General features: G+C 48.2%; 1 protein-coding gene across 2 annotated transcripts in view; it reads right to left on the reverse strand.

The window, feature by feature from the left end:
• The window catches only part of LOC121582393 (oxysterol-binding protein 2), a 31,250-nt gene that overhangs the window by 2,916 nt on the left and 8,128 nt on the right, over nt 1-20,206 (reverse strand). For both annotated transcript variants that reach the window (XM_041898144.1, XM_041898143.1), the window contains exons 3-9: nt 16,309-16,559; nt 15,902-16,070; nt 15,449-15,563; nt 15,106-15,175; nt 14,769-14,903; nt 8,034-8,279; nt 803-923 (exon numbers count right to left, since the gene is read on the reverse strand). In XM_041898144.1, coding sequence (XP_041754078.1) covers nt 803-923; nt 8,034-8,279; nt 14,769-14,903; nt 15,106-15,175; nt 15,449-15,563; nt 15,902-16,070; nt 16,309-16,559 — 1,107 coding nt within the window. The remainder of the gene's footprint in view (nt 1-802; nt 924-8,033; nt 8,280-14,768; nt 14,904-15,105; nt 15,176-15,448; nt 15,564-15,901; nt 16,071-16,308; nt 16,560-20,206) is intronic.

Raw genomic sequence — 20,206 nt, forward strand, 5'->3', positions numbered from 1 at the left:
CTAAACTGCTTGCTGTAAACTGTACTGCATGATTGTAGTGGGTTTACTAACGCGTTAGTTCTAGTAGCTATGTTTACTATGACGTTAGCTAATATGGTGACACAACGATGTAGGCTGTGTGTAGCGGTTAGCGGTTATGATATGAATGTTTGGCTTGGAAAGGTTTTTTCGCAGACAGACAGCTGTTGTGTTGTGCAATGAAGTCTACAAGTGAAGGGAAAAGGTGAGAGGAGTAGATGTGAGAAGGAATTATATAACGAGCAAAGTGATCATGCTGTTTGTATGTGGCTGCTATGAAAGTGAACTGTGTTTGCGGGTGATCAGGGGTGTATTCATTCCGCCGATTCTGTTGAAAAACCTTTCTTAAACAGAAGGAAACAGGGATAAACATACCTGAATTTGTCCAATAGAAACTCTCGTTAGCAACTGTTTGAACTAATGATTACACCCTTGATCAGCTAGATGCAGGCAAGCGTGTGCAAGGCGGTATTGAATGTGTCACTGTCTGTCACCTTGATTACTCACATTTTTCTCTCGACCTGTGCACCTACATTGTAAACTTTCATTCGTAGGTTGTAACAACCTCATGAGCCTAAACCTATCAATGTTACATTGAGCTGGATGAATGGAATATGAATGACAGTCATCCAATATGCTGTAATAGAAATAAGGCCATGCTCATTAAAAAAACATCCTCCCTAATCTTAAACGGCACGACTGGATTTGAAATAGATATGGTACATGCTTCTGTATGTGTAACCATATTGGAGGAACATTCATGTACTGTGTATGCAGGGCTCACCTAATGGCATGACAGAAATGTATTTCCCTCTGAACTTGCTGTCAATAGTGATCTCCTGCCACAGGGTCCAGCCACGCTGTGACGTCACATGGTGGGCGGCGGCTGGGGGGTGGTGACTGACCTGAGAAAGCAGGAGGATGACATTGTCAGTACGTAGGGGTGTGAACGTTTAAATGAAATTGGGATCCTTAACGTTAAGAAAAATCTCTAACCGAAAAACAATGTTTTTTGTATTTTTTCTCCCACAGAATTAAAATCTGTGCAGTTATCACAAAAAACATTATTTTCCGTGTTATAGCCCAACTAGACGATATAATTTCCTGGGGAAAGTTGTGTAATTTAAATAAAAAAAGAGAGGAAGAGGTGAACTTTAGGCTACTTTGGTGAATTTGCAAGACTTCCAAGACATATGCGCATGGGTTCTTTCTGCGTGCCCCCTCCTCCTCTCTCTCCCTCACCTGCTCTTTCTCTTTACTAATGATGCGAGTGTGTGTTCAGTCTTCGGTCTCTTGCGTGTAGAATATCCTATTCATTGATGATAGGCCCTGCTTTACTGAAGTTGCGAGACATTGCAAGCCAAGAAATTGAGAGATACAGCATTCCATTGCGAGTTACCGGTTTTGATTGCCGATAGATATGCCTAGTGAACGGTTCTGACTCAGTCTGCCTGGTGGCCAACCTGCCTTCTCTCTCCGTCTCTCGCTAGCTCATTATGAAAGATGCAAGTGTTTGTGAAAGTGTTCTCCGTTCCAAAAATACTGAATCTGAGGAGTCGATTCCTAGTGGAATCGAATCTTGACACTCAGAAATGAGAGTCGACGTGCAAGGAGTAGAGGAATCAATTATTTTGGAGTCGACTCTCCACCAATACGTCATCGTCGTTAAGAGTTAGAAGAATTACAGACAAATGCAAGCAACAGCAGCGAAGTCCTGTATGGCAATACTTTGAGAAGTTAAATGAGATGGAAATGCAAACTTTGCGAGGTGGAATTGAGGTACAATAATGGTACCTGACACCCTAGACCCACTTCAATTTGCATACGGCCCCAATAGATCCACAGACGATGCAATCGCCATCGCACTGTACACTGCCCTATCCCATCTGGACAAGTGGACTCCCTATGGAAGAATGCTGTTCATTGACTATAGCTCATCCTTCAACACCATAGTACCGTCCAAGCTCATCATTAAGCTCGGGGCCCTGGGTCTGAACCCCGCCCTGTGCAACTGGGTCCTGGACTTCCTGACGGCCATCAATAGCCATCACTAGCCAGCTACCACTCGGTTACTCAACCCTGCACCTTAGAGGCTGCTGCCCTATATACAGTTGAAGTTGGAAGTTTACATACACCTTAGCCAAATACATTTAAACTCAGTTTTTCACAATTCCTGACATTTAATGCTAGTAAAAATTCCCTGTCTTTGGTCAGTTCGGATCATTACTTTATTTTAAGAATGTGAAATGTCAGAATAATAGTAGAGAGAATGATTTATTTCAGCTTTTATTTCTTTCATCACATTCCCAGTTGGTCAGAAGTTTACATACACTCAATTAGTATTTGGTAGCATTGCCTTTAAATTGTTTAACTTGGGTCAAACGTTTCAGGTAGCCTTCCACAAGCTTCCCACAATAAGTTGGGTGAATTTTGGCCCATTCCTCCTGACAGAGCTGGTGTAACTGAGTCAGGTTTGTAGACCTCCTTGCTCGCACATGCTTTTTCAGTTCTGCCCCCAAATGTTCTATAGGATTGAGGTCAGGGCTTTGTGATGGCCACTCCAATACCTTGACTTTGTTGTCCTTAAGCCATTTTGCCACAACTTTGGAAGTATGCTTGGGGTCATTGTCCATTTGGAAGACCCATTTGCGACCAAGCTTTAACTTCCTGACTGATGTCTTGAGATGTTGCTTCAATATATCCACATAATATTCCTTCCTCATGATGCCATCTGTTTTGTGAAGTGCACCAGTCCCTCCTGCAGCAAAGTACCCCCACAGCATGATGCTGCCACCCCCGTGCATCCCGGTTGGGATGGTGTTCTTCCGCTTGCAAGCCTTCCCCTTTTTCCTCCCAACATAACGATGGTCATTATGGCCAAACAGTTCTATTTTTGTTTCATCAGACCAGAGGACATTTCTCCAAATCTTTGTCCCCATGTGCAGTTGCAAACCGTAGTCTGACTTTTTTATGACGGTTTTGGCGCAGTGGCTTCTTCCTTGCTGAGCGGCCTTTCAGATTATGTCGATATAGGACTCGTTTTACTGTGGATATAGATACCTGTTTCCTCCAGCATCTTCACAAGGTCCTTTTCTGTTGTTCTGGGATTGATTTGCACTTTTCGCACCAAAGTACGTTCATCTCTAGGAGACAGAAGGCGTCTCCTTCCTGAGCGGTATGACGGCTGTGTGGTCCCATGGTGTTTATACTTGCATACTATTGTTTGTACAGATGAACATGGTACCTTCAGGCGTTTGGAAATTGCTCCCAAGGATGAACCAGACTTGTGGAGGTCTACAATTTTGTTTCTGAGGTCTTGGCAGATTTCTTTTGATTTTCCCATGATGTCAAGCAAAGAGGCACTGAGTTTGAAGGTAGGCCTTGAAATACATCCACAGGTACACCTCCAATTGACTCAAATTATGTCAATTAGCCTATCAGAAGCTTCTAAAGCCATGACATCATTTTCTGGAATTTTCCAAGCTGTTTAAAGGCACAGTCAACTTAGTGTATGTAAACTTCTGACCCACTGGAATTGTGATACAGTGAATTATAAGTGAAATAATCGGTCTGTAAACAATTGTTGGAAAAATTACTTGTGTCATGCACAAAGTAGATGTCCTAACCGACTTGCCAAAACTATAGTTTGTTAACAAGAAATATGTGGAGTAGTTGAAAAACGAGTTTTAATGACTCCAACCTAAGTGTATGTAAACTTCCTACTTCAACTGTACATAGACATGGAATTACTGGTCACTTTAATAATGGAACACTAGTCACTTTAATAATGTTTACATACTGCTTTACTCATTTCATATGTATATACTGTATTCTATTCTACTGTATTTTAGTCAATGCCACTCCGACATTGCTCGTCCTAATATTTATATATTTCTTAATTCTATTCTTTTACTTTTAGATTTGTTTGTATTTTAGTGAATTGTTAGATACTACTGCACTGTTGAAGCTAGGAACACAAGCATTTCGCTACACCCACAATAACATCTGCTAAATATGTGTATGTGACCAATAATATTTGATTTGATTTGATTTGGTAGTACAGGTGCAATGCTTAACCATCTGAAAGGGACGCACTGTGAAACCCAAAACATTGCTGGCAGCAGCGCAGCTGCTTTGTGAATTCACATGGAAATGTATTATTTTTTCTTATCGTTTTAACGGAAAACCAATAAAAAGATGACAGTTTAAAAGTTACGAAATGTTTTCTATTTGTCACACCTAGTCAGTGGTGTGTGGGGTACTAGACCTTATTCTGTCTGTCTCTGGGTCTTTCTATAAACTAGGGTACTAGTGAGGATTTCCTACACTGGACAACTTGTTACAGCAGTGGATAAGTCATTGATAATAATCAGCACATTTTTTTCATGTCATTACATTAAGATATAACGGGGGATCATAGCTATATTCAATAAAATTCACGAGTTGATTTAAAACCTATTTTTAGCTCTTTATCATGGTTGGTCTCTTGATGGATCTTTCCAAAATCGTGTGACATAAAACATTTCTTTTCTGTCCTTGCATTTATGGCAGTGTAAGTTGTTGAAATATCATCCATTAATCATTAATCAGTTAAATTAGACATTGAACTTGAAACATGTAAGAATCCTGGATCTAGCTGTCGGACAGTTTTTTGTAGAGATCTCAGTTTTCATGCGCACACAAATCCAAAATAATGTATGCGATTGCAAAATCGAATGCTTCTGACCAAAAGTCACCTTTCCTTGATACTTAAAACTTAAATCGATACTATCATTAATGTGGTTCTTCAATAATTATGCATAATACTTGTTGGATGCGCTTTTGGTGTCCAGCTGATTAGTTACACCTTGATATTTTCACACATCATCATCTGATCCAGGAAGGAATTCTTCCGAATGACAGTCAAGTGACGAACAGCTGTTGTGATAGAGCATGCTATACAACAACAGCCCAAGTGCTGGAAAAAAGGTGTTCCGGAAGAATGTCCAAAATATTTTGTTGTCTCATTCATTACGCCATTGAAGACAGTTGTGGCTGGATCCATGTTGGATCTAATATCCCTAGTGAATTGATGTTGATCATCTGTTGCTGTCTGCTTGATTTACAGCAGGGGCTCATTAGATTTACCAGAGAAAGCATCAAGGTAATGAGTTCGTGTTTTCATATGTTTTTGTGCCTCGGTTTGGACACCGAGTCTAGTGTGCACAATTGTTAGGATAGACGCTATTCCTATGAATTATTCTGGATATAATGACAACAAATTACATAGCCTAGTGGGCTTATTCACAATATGATCTGGTAATGAAATAACACAATTCAAGTACTGGAATAGGCCTACCTTGAAAATCAGACATTTCCTCAATTTGGTGCTTGAAAAGTCCTTGTAATTATTGTAGACAATTTATAAGTTCTCCTGCTCCCTTATAATTATCCCTGATTTCATTTTTGATCCGTTTTTGTGAGGATGTTGTTTCCCGCCACTTCAATGTTGTCGTCCTCATATTATTACAAGGACGACAACATTTAATGTTGGCTTCAACTTGGTTTTCCATACAAATCCTTCCATAAAAAAAAAGAACATGGTTTTTGGTCACTTTCTCATGATAAAAACAGCGATGGTGAGATTTAAAAGGTGAGATTAATGCTACCACTATTCATCGCTCTATTATGTGTGCCTGCGTCAGCCACATAGGCTACAGAAGAATCGCCAGGCATGCATCCAATCTATTTAGTCAGGCAATGTTCATATTATTGTCACATATTTTAGAATATCATAATTTGAATATCAATGCATTGGCAATGCATCGTTCTTCTTAGTGGTAATGGCCTACTTTTTTCATACTTTGTTTTGGGGGGGAGGGTCTATTTTACGCCCTATATGTACAATTATATAAATTATACTATTGTTTAACATTGAGGTCCTTGAAAATTACAATTAAGAGCTTGAAAAATTTGACTTGCCAATGTTTGTATGAACTTTGCTTAAAGGGTGTATAGTCCTAAGCCTATGTGTCACGATCGCTTAAGGAGGGAGACCAAGGCGCAGCGTTGAAGGTGAACATATCTTTTATTTACTGATCACACGATCTAAACGATAACGTGACGTCTACAGTTTAACACAAACCGAAATGAACAAGAAACCACAAACACAACGTGAAAGACAGATAGTTAAATATGGCTCCCAATCAGAGACAACGAGCCAATCGTTACCTCTGATTGGGAGTCACTCAAACAAAGAAATACAATACCTAGACCCACAACAAAACATAGAAACTAACACCCTGGCTCAACATACGAGAGTCCCCCGAGCCAGGGCGTGACAGTACCCCCCCCTAAAGGCGCGGACTCCGACCACGCCAACGAAACACAACAGGGGAGGGACCGGGTGGGCACTCCGCCTAGGCGGCGGATCCGGCTCCAGTGGAACAGGCACGTGCGTGCCGGACCGACGACGCACACCACTGGCTTGGTGTGGGGAACAGGCACGGGCCGTGCTGCACTGACGACGCACACCACTGGCTTGGTGTGGGGAGCAGGAGCGGGCCGGACAGGGCTGACGAAACGCCCCACAGACTTGGTGCTGGGAGCAGGAATGGGCCGGACCGGGCTGGCGACGCGCACCACAGACCTGGTGCGGAGAGCAGGAACGGGCAGAGCCGGGCTGACGAGACGCACCACAGACTTGATGCGGGGAGCAGGAATGGGCCGGACCGGGCTGGCGACGCGCACCACAGACCTGGTGCGGAGAGCAGGAACGGGCAGAGCCGGGCTGACGAGACACACCACAGACTTGATGCGGGGAGCAGGAATGGGCCGGACTGGGCTGGCGACACGCACCACAGACCTGGTGCGGGGAGCAGGAACGGGCAGAGCTGGGCTGACGAGACGCACCACAGACTTGATGCGGGGAGCCGGAACGGGCAGAGCCGGGCTGACGAGCCGCACCACAGACTTGATGCGGGACGCATGGATGGGCCGGACTGGGCTGGCGACGCGCACCGCAGGTTCGGTGCGGGGAGCAGGAATAGACCCGGACCGTACTGGGGACACACACCACTGGCTCTACACCGGGATCTGGAACGGGCCGGACCGGACTGGCAACACACGCCAGTACCTCTCGCCGTGCCTCCACACCTTCCATCCCCTCTTCTACCAGTGGCCCCCGTAACCCGGCGGCCTTCTCCGGCAACCCACTGGACCGCTCTATCGCGGCCTCCTGCTGGTCCGCCGTCGTGAGCCCCCCTAAAAATTTTCGGGCCGTCTCTCCTACCCGTGGCCCAGGTCTCCATGTCCCTCGCCAGCTTCTCGCCCTTCTGCCATAATGTCAAGCCCCCTCTCTTCCTCACTCGGCTTGACCCAGTCCAGGGAGGCGAAGGAGATCTGTGAGGGATCTCCCCGGCGATGGCTCCTGGACACGCTGCTTGGTCCCATCTTGGTGGTTTCTTCTGTCACGATCGCTTAAGGAGGGAGACCAAGGCGCAGCGTTGAAGGTGAACATATCTTTTATTTACTGATCACACGATCTAAACGATAACGTGACGTCTACAGTTTAACACAAACCGAAATGAACAAGAAACCACAAACACAACGTGAAAGACAGATAGTTAAATATGGCTCCCAATCAGAGACAACGAGCCAACAGCTGACACTCGTTACCTCTGATTGGGAGTCACTCAAACAAAGAAATACAATACCTAGACCCACAACAAAACATAGAAACTAACACCCTGGCTCAACATACGAGAGTCCCCCGAGCCAGGGCGTGACACTATGTTGTTGTATAGGTGGAGTTATGGGCCAATTTGTATATTTACTTTTATTCCTCATGTGGAACTGAATGAAAATCTTTTTTTATTTTAGTTTCAAACCATTTAGAAATGTTGATACCAATGTCACACATTGGTCCCATTATTTCTAGAAAGATCCCTCTGTGCATCTCAGACATAAGTTTCAGAGCGAGAGAGAGAGAGAGAGAGAGTCTGTGTGTTTGTGTGTGTGTGTGCGTTGTGTCTGACCTGCTCGCAGATGGAGCGGTAGCCGAAGTCGTCCAGGCGGTCCAGCTCGTAGGTCTCCCCCAGCAGGGGGTTGAAGGGCTTGGCAGTGCGGTGTATGGTGGTGGAGTAGGAGGACACAGAGAAGGCTGCCACCAGGCACATCTGTTCCAGGGATGATTCGCAGCGAGCCGCCCGGTCCAGCAGGTCACTGTACTCCAGATCCTCAGTCAGACGCTGCAGCATCGACAGGGGCTCGTTGAAGTTCACCTGAGGTTACACACGCAGGCAGGCACACACCCACATTGGAGTTAGAGCCAACTGACATTGACTCCTGAGTTGCTGAACTGTTGCACCCGCTATAGCCCTCAAATCTGGACTTCGAAGCCATTTCCACTGCTTTGTTTCATTCTTCCCCTCTAATCAGGGACTGATTTAGACCTGGGACACCAGGTGGGTGCAATTAATTATCAGGTAGAACAGAAAACCAGCAGATTTGAATACCCTTGCTCTATAGCCACCATGGTTATTATTTTACCCTGCTGGTCATCTATGAACCAGTCTTGAAAAACAATCTGGCCGTAATGGCCTCTAAAATCTCCAACCGGTACAGCCAGAAGCGGACTGGCCACCCCTTGGAGCCTGGTTCCTGCCTTCTACAGAGTTACCCCTTGGAGCCTGGTTCCTGCCTTCTACAGAGTCACTGTGCTTCTGCCTCTGCATTGCTTAGGCTGGGTATCTGTAAAGCACTTTGTGACAACTGCTGATGTAAAAAGGGCTTTATAAAATAAATGTGATTGATTACTAGAGCTTGCATTTAATACACTGTGATGTCACGAGAGGCTACACAGCTCTCAGCGGGATTGCTCAAGTAGTGCAAGGAGACCAGGTTCAACCAAAACAAGGATTTTATTAAAGGTCTTGGGAAACTAACGAAAGTATAACACAATTCTGTTCTCTGGTGGCTCCTTAAGGGTTAACAGTTCAGGGATGTCTCTTCCACATCCAAAATCATAACTCTCCCTCGCTCAAATAACTTTTCCCCAGTCTTACTGTATTCCACGTTGCAGCTAGTGGCCAACCCAGCAAAACGTCCTTCCAAATGTCCCACACGTATTTCCACAGGTGCATATATCCAAAGGTGAGTATTTCCCAAAGGTAAGTATCTCCAAATCCTTATATTCCTCATGGAAGTGGACGTGCAGCACTCTTGTCCTCCAGAGAGCCCAGGTTGGAGACTGTGTCTCTTCCCTTCCCAAACCTTCAGCTCATCAGCTCCTCATTTGTTTCAGCTGCGTGGGAAGATTGGCCATAGAGGGGTGGAGTTCCCGACCATACCAGCAGATGGAGCCATAGCTGTCTGGGTTTGCAGCCACCTCAGGGGGATGTAACGTCCCTCCAGGACACAGCCTCTCGTGACATCACACATCCCCCTCCTCGGGACCGACGCCCTCGTCGGGGTAAAGGCAGCGAAGAAGGCATCACGCCGGGAGAGGGCGTCCGCATTGCCGTGGTGCTTGCCAGCCTGCTCTCTCTTCAACTCCTCCACCTCTAGGACCAGGGACTCAGCCTCCTGTTGTCTCTCCTTGAGTTTCTTACTGAACGCATCAGCCTTGGTTTTAGCAGAGTTTAGCTTCTGTTGAGCAGCTTTCAGTTCCTTCTCTCTCTCTGCCTCCGCATTCTTCATCTTGTTCTCCAACACCTTGTACTTCTCCTCTGCCTTCTTCTGGACCTCCTTACTACTGCGCAGGGTCTCCTCACACTCCTCGATGGTCCTGCGCAGCCTCTCCAGCTCCTCCTGTTGCTTAGGGAAGGAGCTCTGTTGGAGTTTAGCCTGGAGGATATCTAACTCTTCTGTCTTCATGTCTAACTGTTGCTTTAACAAACGATCCTCTCAGCGGTCCCCTTCAGACCAGACAGTTCTTTGTCCAGATTCTGTAGCTCCGTCTCTGTGTCGGTCTGGGCACCTGCCATCCCTATCAGAGCCCGGGCGGGAGTGAGTAACTCGGAGGATTGCACCGGAGCCTTCCCAGGATGAGTCTTGCCTCTCCGTTTCCGAGGTACTCGGGTTATCCTCTCCTGAGACTCTCTCCAGAGTGGGTAAAAGGCTGGGCAGTCTCGCCCAATTAGGACAGGGACGGGGAGGGAATCAACCACCCCGCCGTCGTGTGTATGGTTCCCCGTGTGCTGGTCATTGTAAGTTCAGTAATGGGGTATTCCCTGGTGTCCCCATGGACACAGGAAACTGGGAGGACTTTCCCGGGGTCAGACACGTTGGGCCCACCAAATCCTTACGCACCAGGGTGGCCCGGCTACCAGAATCCAGTAAGGCCTCCACATCATGGTGATTCACAGTTACCGGGCAGGTGGGGGGGTCGATCTGGGCCGCCATCTACGACTCCCAAGAGCGAGGCAAAACGGTGTGTGGGTGCTGAGCTGGAGGACTCCGCAGTGGGCATAGGTTCATCGGCTGGTTTCCCACACTGCCAGGAGATATGTCCCATCTCCCCACACCGGTAACACTGTCGAGTTTCCCCTCCTGGTGTACTCTTCTTGGACCCGCCTGGTTTCTGGCTCCCCCTGGAGCCGGGATAAGTCCTGACGTGGCTGGGTTCGAGACCTTGGGGTCCTTTGGACGGGTTCTTCCCATTTGTGGTGGGGCCGCCCTCCTGGGGTCTTTTTCGGGAAGCATTCAGCATCTCCGCTGTGGCCTGGTACTTTTCCACAGCTTCCACGGTCAGATCAGCCGTGGTCAAGGCCTGTTGACTGATGAACCGTTTTGCCTCATAAGGCAGGGCGCGTGAGGTAACGATCCACCACAACGGCCTCCACCACCGCCGCTGCTGTATTCCTCTGCGGATCCAGCCATTTCCCTTGCGATTCGGACAAGTTCATGCATCTGCGCCCGAGGAGGTTGGTCTGGTTGGAAGGTCCAGCCGTGAAAGCGCTGGGCCATACCAAACTTTGTGAGTCCATATCTGCTGAGGATCTCAGACTTCAGGGCATCATAGTCAGTAACCTGGTCAGGGCCCAGGTCCCGGACAGCATTCAGCGATTCCCCGGTTAGAAAGGGGGGCTAACAGACCAACCCACTGTTGCTTGGGCCAGGCTTCCCTAGTGGCCGTGGCCTCAAATGCATGCAGGTATGCCTCAATGTCATCGGTAGCTCCCATCTTAGATATAAAGTCACTTGCCTTTATTGGGCGGGTATTTTGGACAACCCTCTGTCTCTGCAACTGCAATTCCTCTGCCTTCAGAAGGTTGGCTTTCTTTTGCTCCTCCAAGAGAGCCACGTTTGCTTGCATCTGGGCTTGCTGGCCAGCAACAAGGGCTTTCAATATGTCCTCCATTTCAGTCGGCGGGGAGCCTACGGCCAACTTGGAAAACTGGGTGATCAAACCTTCGGTATCCTCCTCTGACATGCACTATTAACGCTTGAGCGTGCCCGTATTCTCCACCATCTGTGATGTCACGAGAGGCTACACAGCTCTCAGCGGGATTGCTCAAGTAGTGCAAGGAGACCAGGTTCAACCAAAACAAGGATTTTATTAAAGGTCTTGGGAAACTAACGAAAGTATAACACAATTCTGTTCTCTGGTGGCTCCTTAAGGGTTAACAGTTCAGGGATGTCTCTTCCACATCCAAAATCATAACTCTCCCTCGCTCAAATAACTTTTCCCCAGTCTTACTGTATTCCACGTTGCAGCTAGTGGCCAACCCAGCAAAACGTCCTTCCAAATGTCCCACACGTATTTCCACAGGTGCATATATCCAAAGGTGAGTATTTCCCAAAGGTAAGTATCTCCAAATCCTTATATTCCTCATGGAAGTGGACGTGCAGCACTCTTGTCCTCCAGAGAGCCCAGGTTGGAGACTGTGTCTCTTCCCTTCCCAAACCTTCAGCTCATCAGCTCCTCATTTGTTTCAGCTGCGTGGGAAGATTGGCCATAGAGGGGTGGAGTTCCCGACCATACCAGCAGATGGAGCCATAGCTGTCTGGGTTTGCAGCCACCTCAGGGGATGTAACGTCCCTCCAGGACACAGCCTCTCGTGACATCACACATCCCCCTCCTCGGGACCGACGTCCTCGTCGGGGTAAAGGCAGCGAAGAAGGCATCACGCCGGGAGAGGGCGTCCGCATTGCCGTGGTGCTTGCCAGCCTGCTCTCTCTTCAACTCCTCCACCTCTAGGACCAGGGACTCAGCCTCCTGTTGTCTCTCCTTGAGTTTCTTACTGAACGCATCAGCCTTGGTTTTAGCAGAGTTTAGCTTCTGTTGAGCAGCTTTCAGTTCCTTCTCTCTCTCTGCCTCCGCATTCTTCATCTTGTTCTCCAACACCTTGTACTTCTCCTCTGCCTTCTTCTGGACCTCCTTACTACTGCGCAGGGTCTCCTCACACTCCTCGATGGTCCTGCGCAGCCTCTCCAGCTCCTCCTGTTGCTTAGGGAAGGAGCTCTGTTGGAGTTTAGCCTGGAGGATATCTAACTCTTCTGTCTTCATGTCTAACTGTTGCTTTAACAAACGATCCCTCTCAGCGGTCCCCTTCAGACCAGACAGTTCTTTGTCCAGATTCTGTAGCTCCGTCTCTGTGTCGGTCTGGGCACCTGCCATCCCTATCAGAGCCCGGGCGGGAGTGAGTAACTCGGAGGATTGCACCGGAGCCTTCCCAGGATGAGTCTTGCCTCTCCGTTTCCGAGGTACTCGGGTTATCCTCTCCTGAGACTCTCTCCAGAGTGGGTAAAAGGCTGGGCAGTCTCGTCCAATTAGGACAGGGACGGGGAGGGAATCAACCACCCCGCCGTCGTGTGTATGGTTCCCCGTGTGCTGGTCATTGTAAGTTCAGTAATGGGGTATTCCCTGGTGTCCCCATGGACACAGGAAACTGGGAGGACTTTCCCGGGGTCAGACACGTTGGGCCCACCAAATCCTTACGCACCAGGGTGGCCCGGCTACCAGAATCCAGTAAGGCCTCCACATCATGGTGATTCACAGTTACCGGGCAGGTGGGGGGGTCGATCTGGGCCGCCATCTACGACTCCCAAGAGCGAGGCAAAACGGTGTGTGGGTGCTGAGCTGGAGGACTCCGCAGTGGGCATAGGTTCATCGGCTGGTTTCCCACACTGCCAGGAGATATGTCCCATCTCCCCACACCGGTAACACTGTCGAGTTTCCCCCCTCCTGGTGTACTCTTCTTGGACCCGCCTGGTTTCTGGCTCCCCCTGGAGCCGGGATAAGTCCTGACGTGGCTGGGTTCGAGACCTTGGGGTCCTTTGGACGGGTTCTTCCCATTTGTGGTGGGGCCGCCCTCCTGGGGTCTTTTCGGGAAGCATTCAGCATCTCCGCTGTGGCCTGGTACTTTTCCACAGCTTCCACGGTCAGATCAGCCGTGGTCAAGGCCTGTTGACTGATGAACCGTTTTGCCTCATAAGGCAGGGCGCGTAGGTAACGATCCACCACAACGGCCTCCACCACCGCCGCTGCTGTATTCCTCTGCGGATCCAGCCATTTCCTTGCGATTCGGACAAGTTCATGCATCTGCGCCCGAGGAGGTTGGTCTGGTTGGAAGGTCCAGCCGTGAAAGCGCTGGGCCATACCAAACTTTGTGAGTCCATATCTGCTGAGGATCTCAGACTTCAGGGCATCATAGTCAGTAACCTGGTCAGGGCCCAGGTCCCGGACAGCATTCAGCGATTCCCCGGTTAGAAAGGGGGGCTAACAGACCAACCCACTGTTGCTTGGGCCAGGCTTCCCTAGTGGCCGTGGCCTCAAATGCATGCAGGTATGCCTCAATGTCATCGGTAGCTCCCATCTTAGATATAAAGTCACTTGCCTTTATTGGGCGGGTATTTTGGACAACCCTCTGTCTCTGCAACTGCAATTCCTCTGCCTTCAGAAGGTTGGCTTTCTTTTGCTCCTCCAAGAGAGCCACGTTGCTTGCATCTGGGCTTGCTGGCCAGCAACAAGGGCTTTCAATATGTCCTCCATTTCAGTCGGCGGGGAGCCTACGGCCAACTTGGAAAACTGGGTGATCAAACCTTCGGTATCCTCCTCTGACATGCACTATTAACGCTTGAGCGTGCCCGTATTCTCCACCATCTGTGATGTCACGAGAGGCTACACAGCTCTCAGCGGGATTGCTCAAGTAGTGCAAGGAGACCAGGTTCAACCAAAACAAGGATTTTATTAAAGGTCTTGGGAAACTAACGAAAGTATAACACAATTCTGTTCTCTGGTGGCTCCTTAAGGGTTAACAGTTCAGGGATGTCTCTTCCACATCCAAAATCATAACTCTCCCTCGCTCAAATAACTTTTCCCCAGTCTTACTGTATTCCACGTTGCAGCTAGTGGCCAACCCAGCAAAACGTCCTTCCAAATGTCCCACACGTATTTCCACAGGTGCATATATCCAAAGGTGAGTATTTCCCAAAGGTAAGTATCTCCAAATCCTTATATTCCTCATGGAAGTGGACGTGCAGCACTCTTGTCCTCCAGAGAGCCCAGGTTGGAGACTGTGTCTCTTCCCTTCCCAAACCTTCAGCTCATCAGCTCCTCATTTGTTTCAGCTGCGTGGGAAGATTGGCCATAGAGGGGTGGAGTTCCCGACCATACCAGCAGATGGAGCCATAGCTGTCTGGGTTTGCAGCCACCTCAGGGGGATGTAACGTCCCTCCAGGACACAGCCTCTCGTGACATCACAACACACACACTACATAGTGCAAACACTAGTACAGACCGCATAGTCAGTTCTCCTTTCTCTTACAGGCATGGGAATCTTGGACAGCTCCTTGCCAATGCAGTTCTTCATGATGCTCCACAGGTTGAGGGAGTAATTGGGTTTGTCTGGGATACGGCTGCGTCTAACTCTGCGAAGCTGCATGTTGTTGGAGCCAGCGTCCTGAGAACAAATACATGTCAAACAGTCAGGTAAGCTGAGATATTATAGGATAGACCTCAACAAATCTTATCTCACCCTTAAGTATTGTATCATACAATCCCTTAGGCCCTAAGGTAAGATACAGGGTAAGATAGAGTTGTCCATGGTTTACTAAGGCTCTGTATGTAAAGGAGTGGTAAAGAGCAGAAGCCTACAGGCTCACCTTCTCGTCGTGGCTCCATTCATTATTGGGTAATCCTCCACTCATGATACTCTGGTTACTGCCTGAGCGTCTGAAACACAAACACACTATGACTACCGTATACACAAAACACAGTATAATGAATTCATTAGACATAAAGAAGTATAATGAATTATACTAGCATCGTCATATTACATAGCTATATGAATTAAATCTACTTGGCCCCATGATCAGTAGAAATTAGGTCAGTGACCCTGACTGAGAAAAGAAAAGCCACATACTCTCACGGCTCCGATGCAATTTAAGTAACATTTCAACAGCAAGCTTCCTTCATCAGGGTTTCATCCCAGCGACCCTGACTGACCTGTGCTGGGTGTGGTCAGTGGCGGTCACTGTGATGAAAGCAGGGGAGTCCTCCATGGCATCAAAAAACTCTGTGTCCTCATTCTCATCCCCCTCCTGCGTCCTCTCACCCCCGTCTGCCAGGGACACAAGATCATTACAGTTTGAGTTAAGTGTTTTTGTTTGTGTAGATCGGATTTTCTAACCTGAGTGCATGTATGATATAAATGAAATTCTGAAAGACAAACCAGCGACATCATCACACTATGATGCAGTGCCTACTGTGAGTGCAGTGCCAGGGATGACCAAAGGAGGGCCAGCTTCTTGTGAGATTCCAATCCATACCAAGCAATAAACTGCACCAAACTACCTTTACAGTAAGAGCTTAAACCATTGACAATGTTTTCTAATCAGTTGCACTATCAAATTTGAGAGGAGGGAACCGACTGCTTGTTTGTGTGTGTGTGCCTCTGACCTGGGTGTGTGCTGGGAGCCTCTCTCCAGGCCCTCTCCAGGCTGTTGTGCTGCTTGGCTAGCTGTTCAATAGTCTCCTCCAGGTGGTGGCGCTGTTCTCTCTCATACTGCAGGGCTCTCTGCCACTTCCGGCTGTGTGTCTCCGCTACGTCCAGGAAGTCCCGACAGGCCTGCAGCCACAGAGGTGACAATACATCAATAACACATCTACAGAGCATAGCTCTACCATACAGTCAATTAGTAATAAGCACTTCTATATATCATGGTATTAAGAGTTCTTAATGTTGTATTGATTAAAGCATTAGATTGACTACTAGCATTGGTCATACTGAACGGTCGATTGAAGTAGCCGGTAGGCGTTGTACTGAAATGTTAGCAAAGTGTTAGCAGCAGTGAGTCGGTCCTCACATTGATCATAGCATTGGAGGTGATGCGGAAGAGTGTAGCACGCTCGTTGACGGTCTTGAGTTTGTCGGTGCCGTCAGTGGCCGTGCGCAGGTCCTCGAGCTCGCTGAGGGATCGCTGCAGGGCGGTGCCGTGTTTGCCGATTAGCTCGTTGCAGGTGCTCAGGTCGTCCAGCTTACTGGCCAGGTTCTTCAGTGCCCCCTGGGTCAGGGCCCGGTCCGGATGGGGCACGGGGGCCTCGTCTCCAGAGTCATCTGCAGACCAGACAGATTGGAAGGCAGAGTTAGAGGGTGCAGCACTGAGTTACCATTCATTCAGGCATTTGCTTACGAAGCCAGATTCTTAGAATCGCACTTATAGCTTGATTCAGTCTGTAAGTGGAAGACATTATGATTGATTTTGAGGGTGGAAAGTGTTATTTTCTTTCATGCCCTAGGACGGTCACACTCATTTAAGTTTCCATTATGTACCAAGAAGATGAGGCAGAGATACTGCGGACACTTATAATTGTGACGCACGCAGATATAAAACAACTTCTCACTGACAAATAGACATGGAGACAAAGGAAAGGGAGGGATCGATGGAGAGCTATTACGGAGATGTGATATCACGTATAGGAATAGATGGAGAGAGTGTGAGTGTGGGGGATGGAAAGAAAGATGCAGAGAGAGAAAGATATATTAACTCTACACACTGTCGTTGCCCCCAACCCCCCACCCCCCTCGCCAGCAGAAAGCTGTGAATTACATTTCTACGGTTGCCATGGAAACACAGGCCCACGCAATTGCAGGGCTGGGGTTATTTTTAGCAGCGGAGGGAGAAAAAGGATGACGCACTTCACTTCCCTCTGCTCACTTCCCTCTGCTCACGTCCCTCTGCTCACTTCCCTCTGCTCACTTCCCTCTGCTCACGTCCTTCTGCTCACTTCCCTCTACTCACTTCCCTCTGCTCACGTCCCTCTGCTCACTTCCCTCTGCTCACTTCCCTCTGCTCACGTCCCTCTGCTCACTTCCCTCTGCTCACGTCCCTCTGCTCACTTCCCTCTGCTCACGTCCCTCTGCTCACGTCCCTCTGCTCACGTCCCTCTGCTCACGTCCCTCTGCTCACTTCCCTCTGCTCACATCCCTCTGCTCACGTCCCTCTGCTCACGTCCCTCTGCTCACTTCCCTCTGCTCACTTCCCTCTACTCACGTCCCTCTGCTCACTTCCCTCTGCTCACGTCCCTCTGCTCACTTCCCTCTGCTCACGTCCCTCTGCTCACGTCCCTCTGCTCACTTCCCTCTGCTCACGTCCCTCTGCTCACGTCCCTCTGCTCACGTCCCTCTGCTCACTTCCCTCTGCTCACTTCCCGTGTTGGTATGAACGGGGCCATCAGTCACAGGCAACTGAGAGGAAATAAATAGGCCAGTACCAGCAGACACAGACATATTCCTGGGGAGGGATCATTATATGGACCTTGAGGAGCCCAGAGAAAGGACTTCTCAGTGAGAGAATGAGCAGCAGTGTTACAGACATCTCAGAGCTGCTGGAGTCTGGTGTCTGAACACCCGCCATGGTCACCTAGGTCTCCCTAACCCTGCCATCTGCATACTACAACAACAACAAAGTCACCTAGAGTCTACATCATTGACACTTCAGAACTCTAACGTACTACTGACACTACAAGTGATATCTACAAATAACTTTCCAAAACCATGACTCTTTAAATGGAGAGATATAAATAGTAGGCTTCTCATTTGCATAGGGATATTTCTACAACTGGGTCAAACTGTTGTGACTCCAGTGGTTGTGAGTAAATGTCAGCATAAACAATGTAAATATCACAAATGCCTACAGTAGGTCCTACCGCAAAAACCCAGATCTGGGCCAAATCCATCATCTTCTGCATTTGCCTGCTTCACGTGACACATGCATTCATATATAAGCTACAATCTCCCATTCAGGCAGGTAGGTTTTCTGAATCTAGGCCAGTGTCAGGCAGATAGCCTTGGAGCACCAGTGCACAGTGAAGAACTAAAAATGAGAGAGTAAAAACTCCTTCAGGCATCTGCATTGGTCCGATGACCCATATACAGCACAGGGGGAGAGAGAAAAATAAGAGTGCCCAGGAGATATATATCTCTCTCTCACTCACACACACACACACACACACACACACACACACACACACACACACAGATACATGGTAGTGCTATGACACCAGGTAGTTTACAACTGCATCTACATAGTCACCAAAACATGTCTGTATGAAGAGGCACACCCCTGCTAAGACACATACTGTGATAATGTAGTCTAAATGGACTGTGAGTAATATCTGCAATACATTAGGACAGGAGGAGGGCTGCATGGTGTGTTCGTGTGTGCGATCGTTAAGTACACATCAGTCACACGTCAGCAGATAATTGTTGGAGATTGCGCTTGTTGGCCCTGATCCTGAGACATCTGAATGACTTGTGTGTGACTCACTATGATCCACCCCTACAGCTGATGGAGAGGGCACCCACAATAGGGACGGAGACAGAAAAGATGCCAGGAAGAGGAGAGACTGCTGCTGTTACTAGAATACAATAAGACCCTGACAGATGATGTAGATCGCAGCAGAGCTACAATCCATTTAAAATAACTGCCGTGCAAATCTATTATCACCTATGATGTCATTACTGAAGACCTCTGTAGTTATAATAATCAATCATCCAAAACCCGATCACACGCAAACACACACATAGCCTATATAGCCAGTACACTCTTGCGCTTGCAAGCACGCTCGTACACGCACACACAAATGACTTCAGTAAACCCCAATCTAAACCCCAATCTGGTGAACTTCTGATGGGACAGAACAATACCAGAACAATATCAGTCACTGTTCGGATTTACAGCTCCTTAATATGGTGGCAGCTCCTTACTGGTGCCCAACCTCAGTGACCAGGGAATTAGAGCAGAGACCATAAGACTGATACTCAATTAAAATCCACAGCTTTGGTAGAGTAATGTAGTTAGTTACCTTTCAGTCGGTCAACTCGGTACAAAACAGCTAAGGGGAGTTTGTACACTAGCGCCCTCTACTGAAGAACATTAGAATCACGCCTGACAAGGCCAATGAACACTGTGCCTCACCGGAAGCCCACCTTCCACAGGGGATAAATTCACTTCAGGGTCTACAAATTCAGAATGCTCACGAACAACCGGTTGTTATAGTCAGTGCACCCGGGCGATTGGTTCACCTCCATCAACCTGAAGGACGAGTACTTTCATGTGGCCATGTATCCCCCTCACAGGAAAGTTCCTGAGTTTCCATTTCAAGGCAGTAGCCTACGAGTTCTGGTCCTCCCTTTCAGGCTTTCCCTCTCGCCTCACACTTCCACTAAAGTTGTGGAGGCGAGTTTGGCACCTATGCAATGTCTGGGGCTCAGTATATTGGACTACCTGGACGAATGGCTGGTGGTAGCGGAGTCGAGGGAGCATGTGGTGTTACATGCATCCATGCTGGTTTCCCATGTTCAGTCTCAGGGTTTCATAGTGAATCAAGAGAAGAGCTATTTGACTCCATCTCAGCGCATTCCGTCTCTGGGTCTCGAGTTAGACTCAGTCGAGAATCGTGCCTTCTTGTCCCCGCAGAGAGAGGCCGGTTTACGGCTTTGCTTGGTCCAATTTTGGCTAGGTCACCTATTGCATTTTCACCAGTGCCTGCACCTATTAGGGATGATGGCTTCTATGATAGCAGTGGTTCCCTCTGGGCTGTTGCTGATGCGACCTTTCCAGCAGTAGGTGATAGACACTCGCTTGGACGCATCGGCCCACCTAAACGGCTCACTCCAGGTGTCCCCGTCCTGCCTACAGGCTCTGGTTCGGTGGAGGGACCCGTAAGGTGATCACAACAAATGCATCCCCTGCGCTGTGC

This window comes from Coregonus clupeaformis, chromosome 15, assembly GCF_020615455.1.
Source record: "Coregonus clupeaformis isolate EN_2021a chromosome 15, ASM2061545v1, whole genome shotgun sequence".
NCBI lineage: Eukaryota > Metazoa > Chordata > Actinopteri > Salmoniformes > Salmonidae > Coregonus > Coregonus clupeaformis.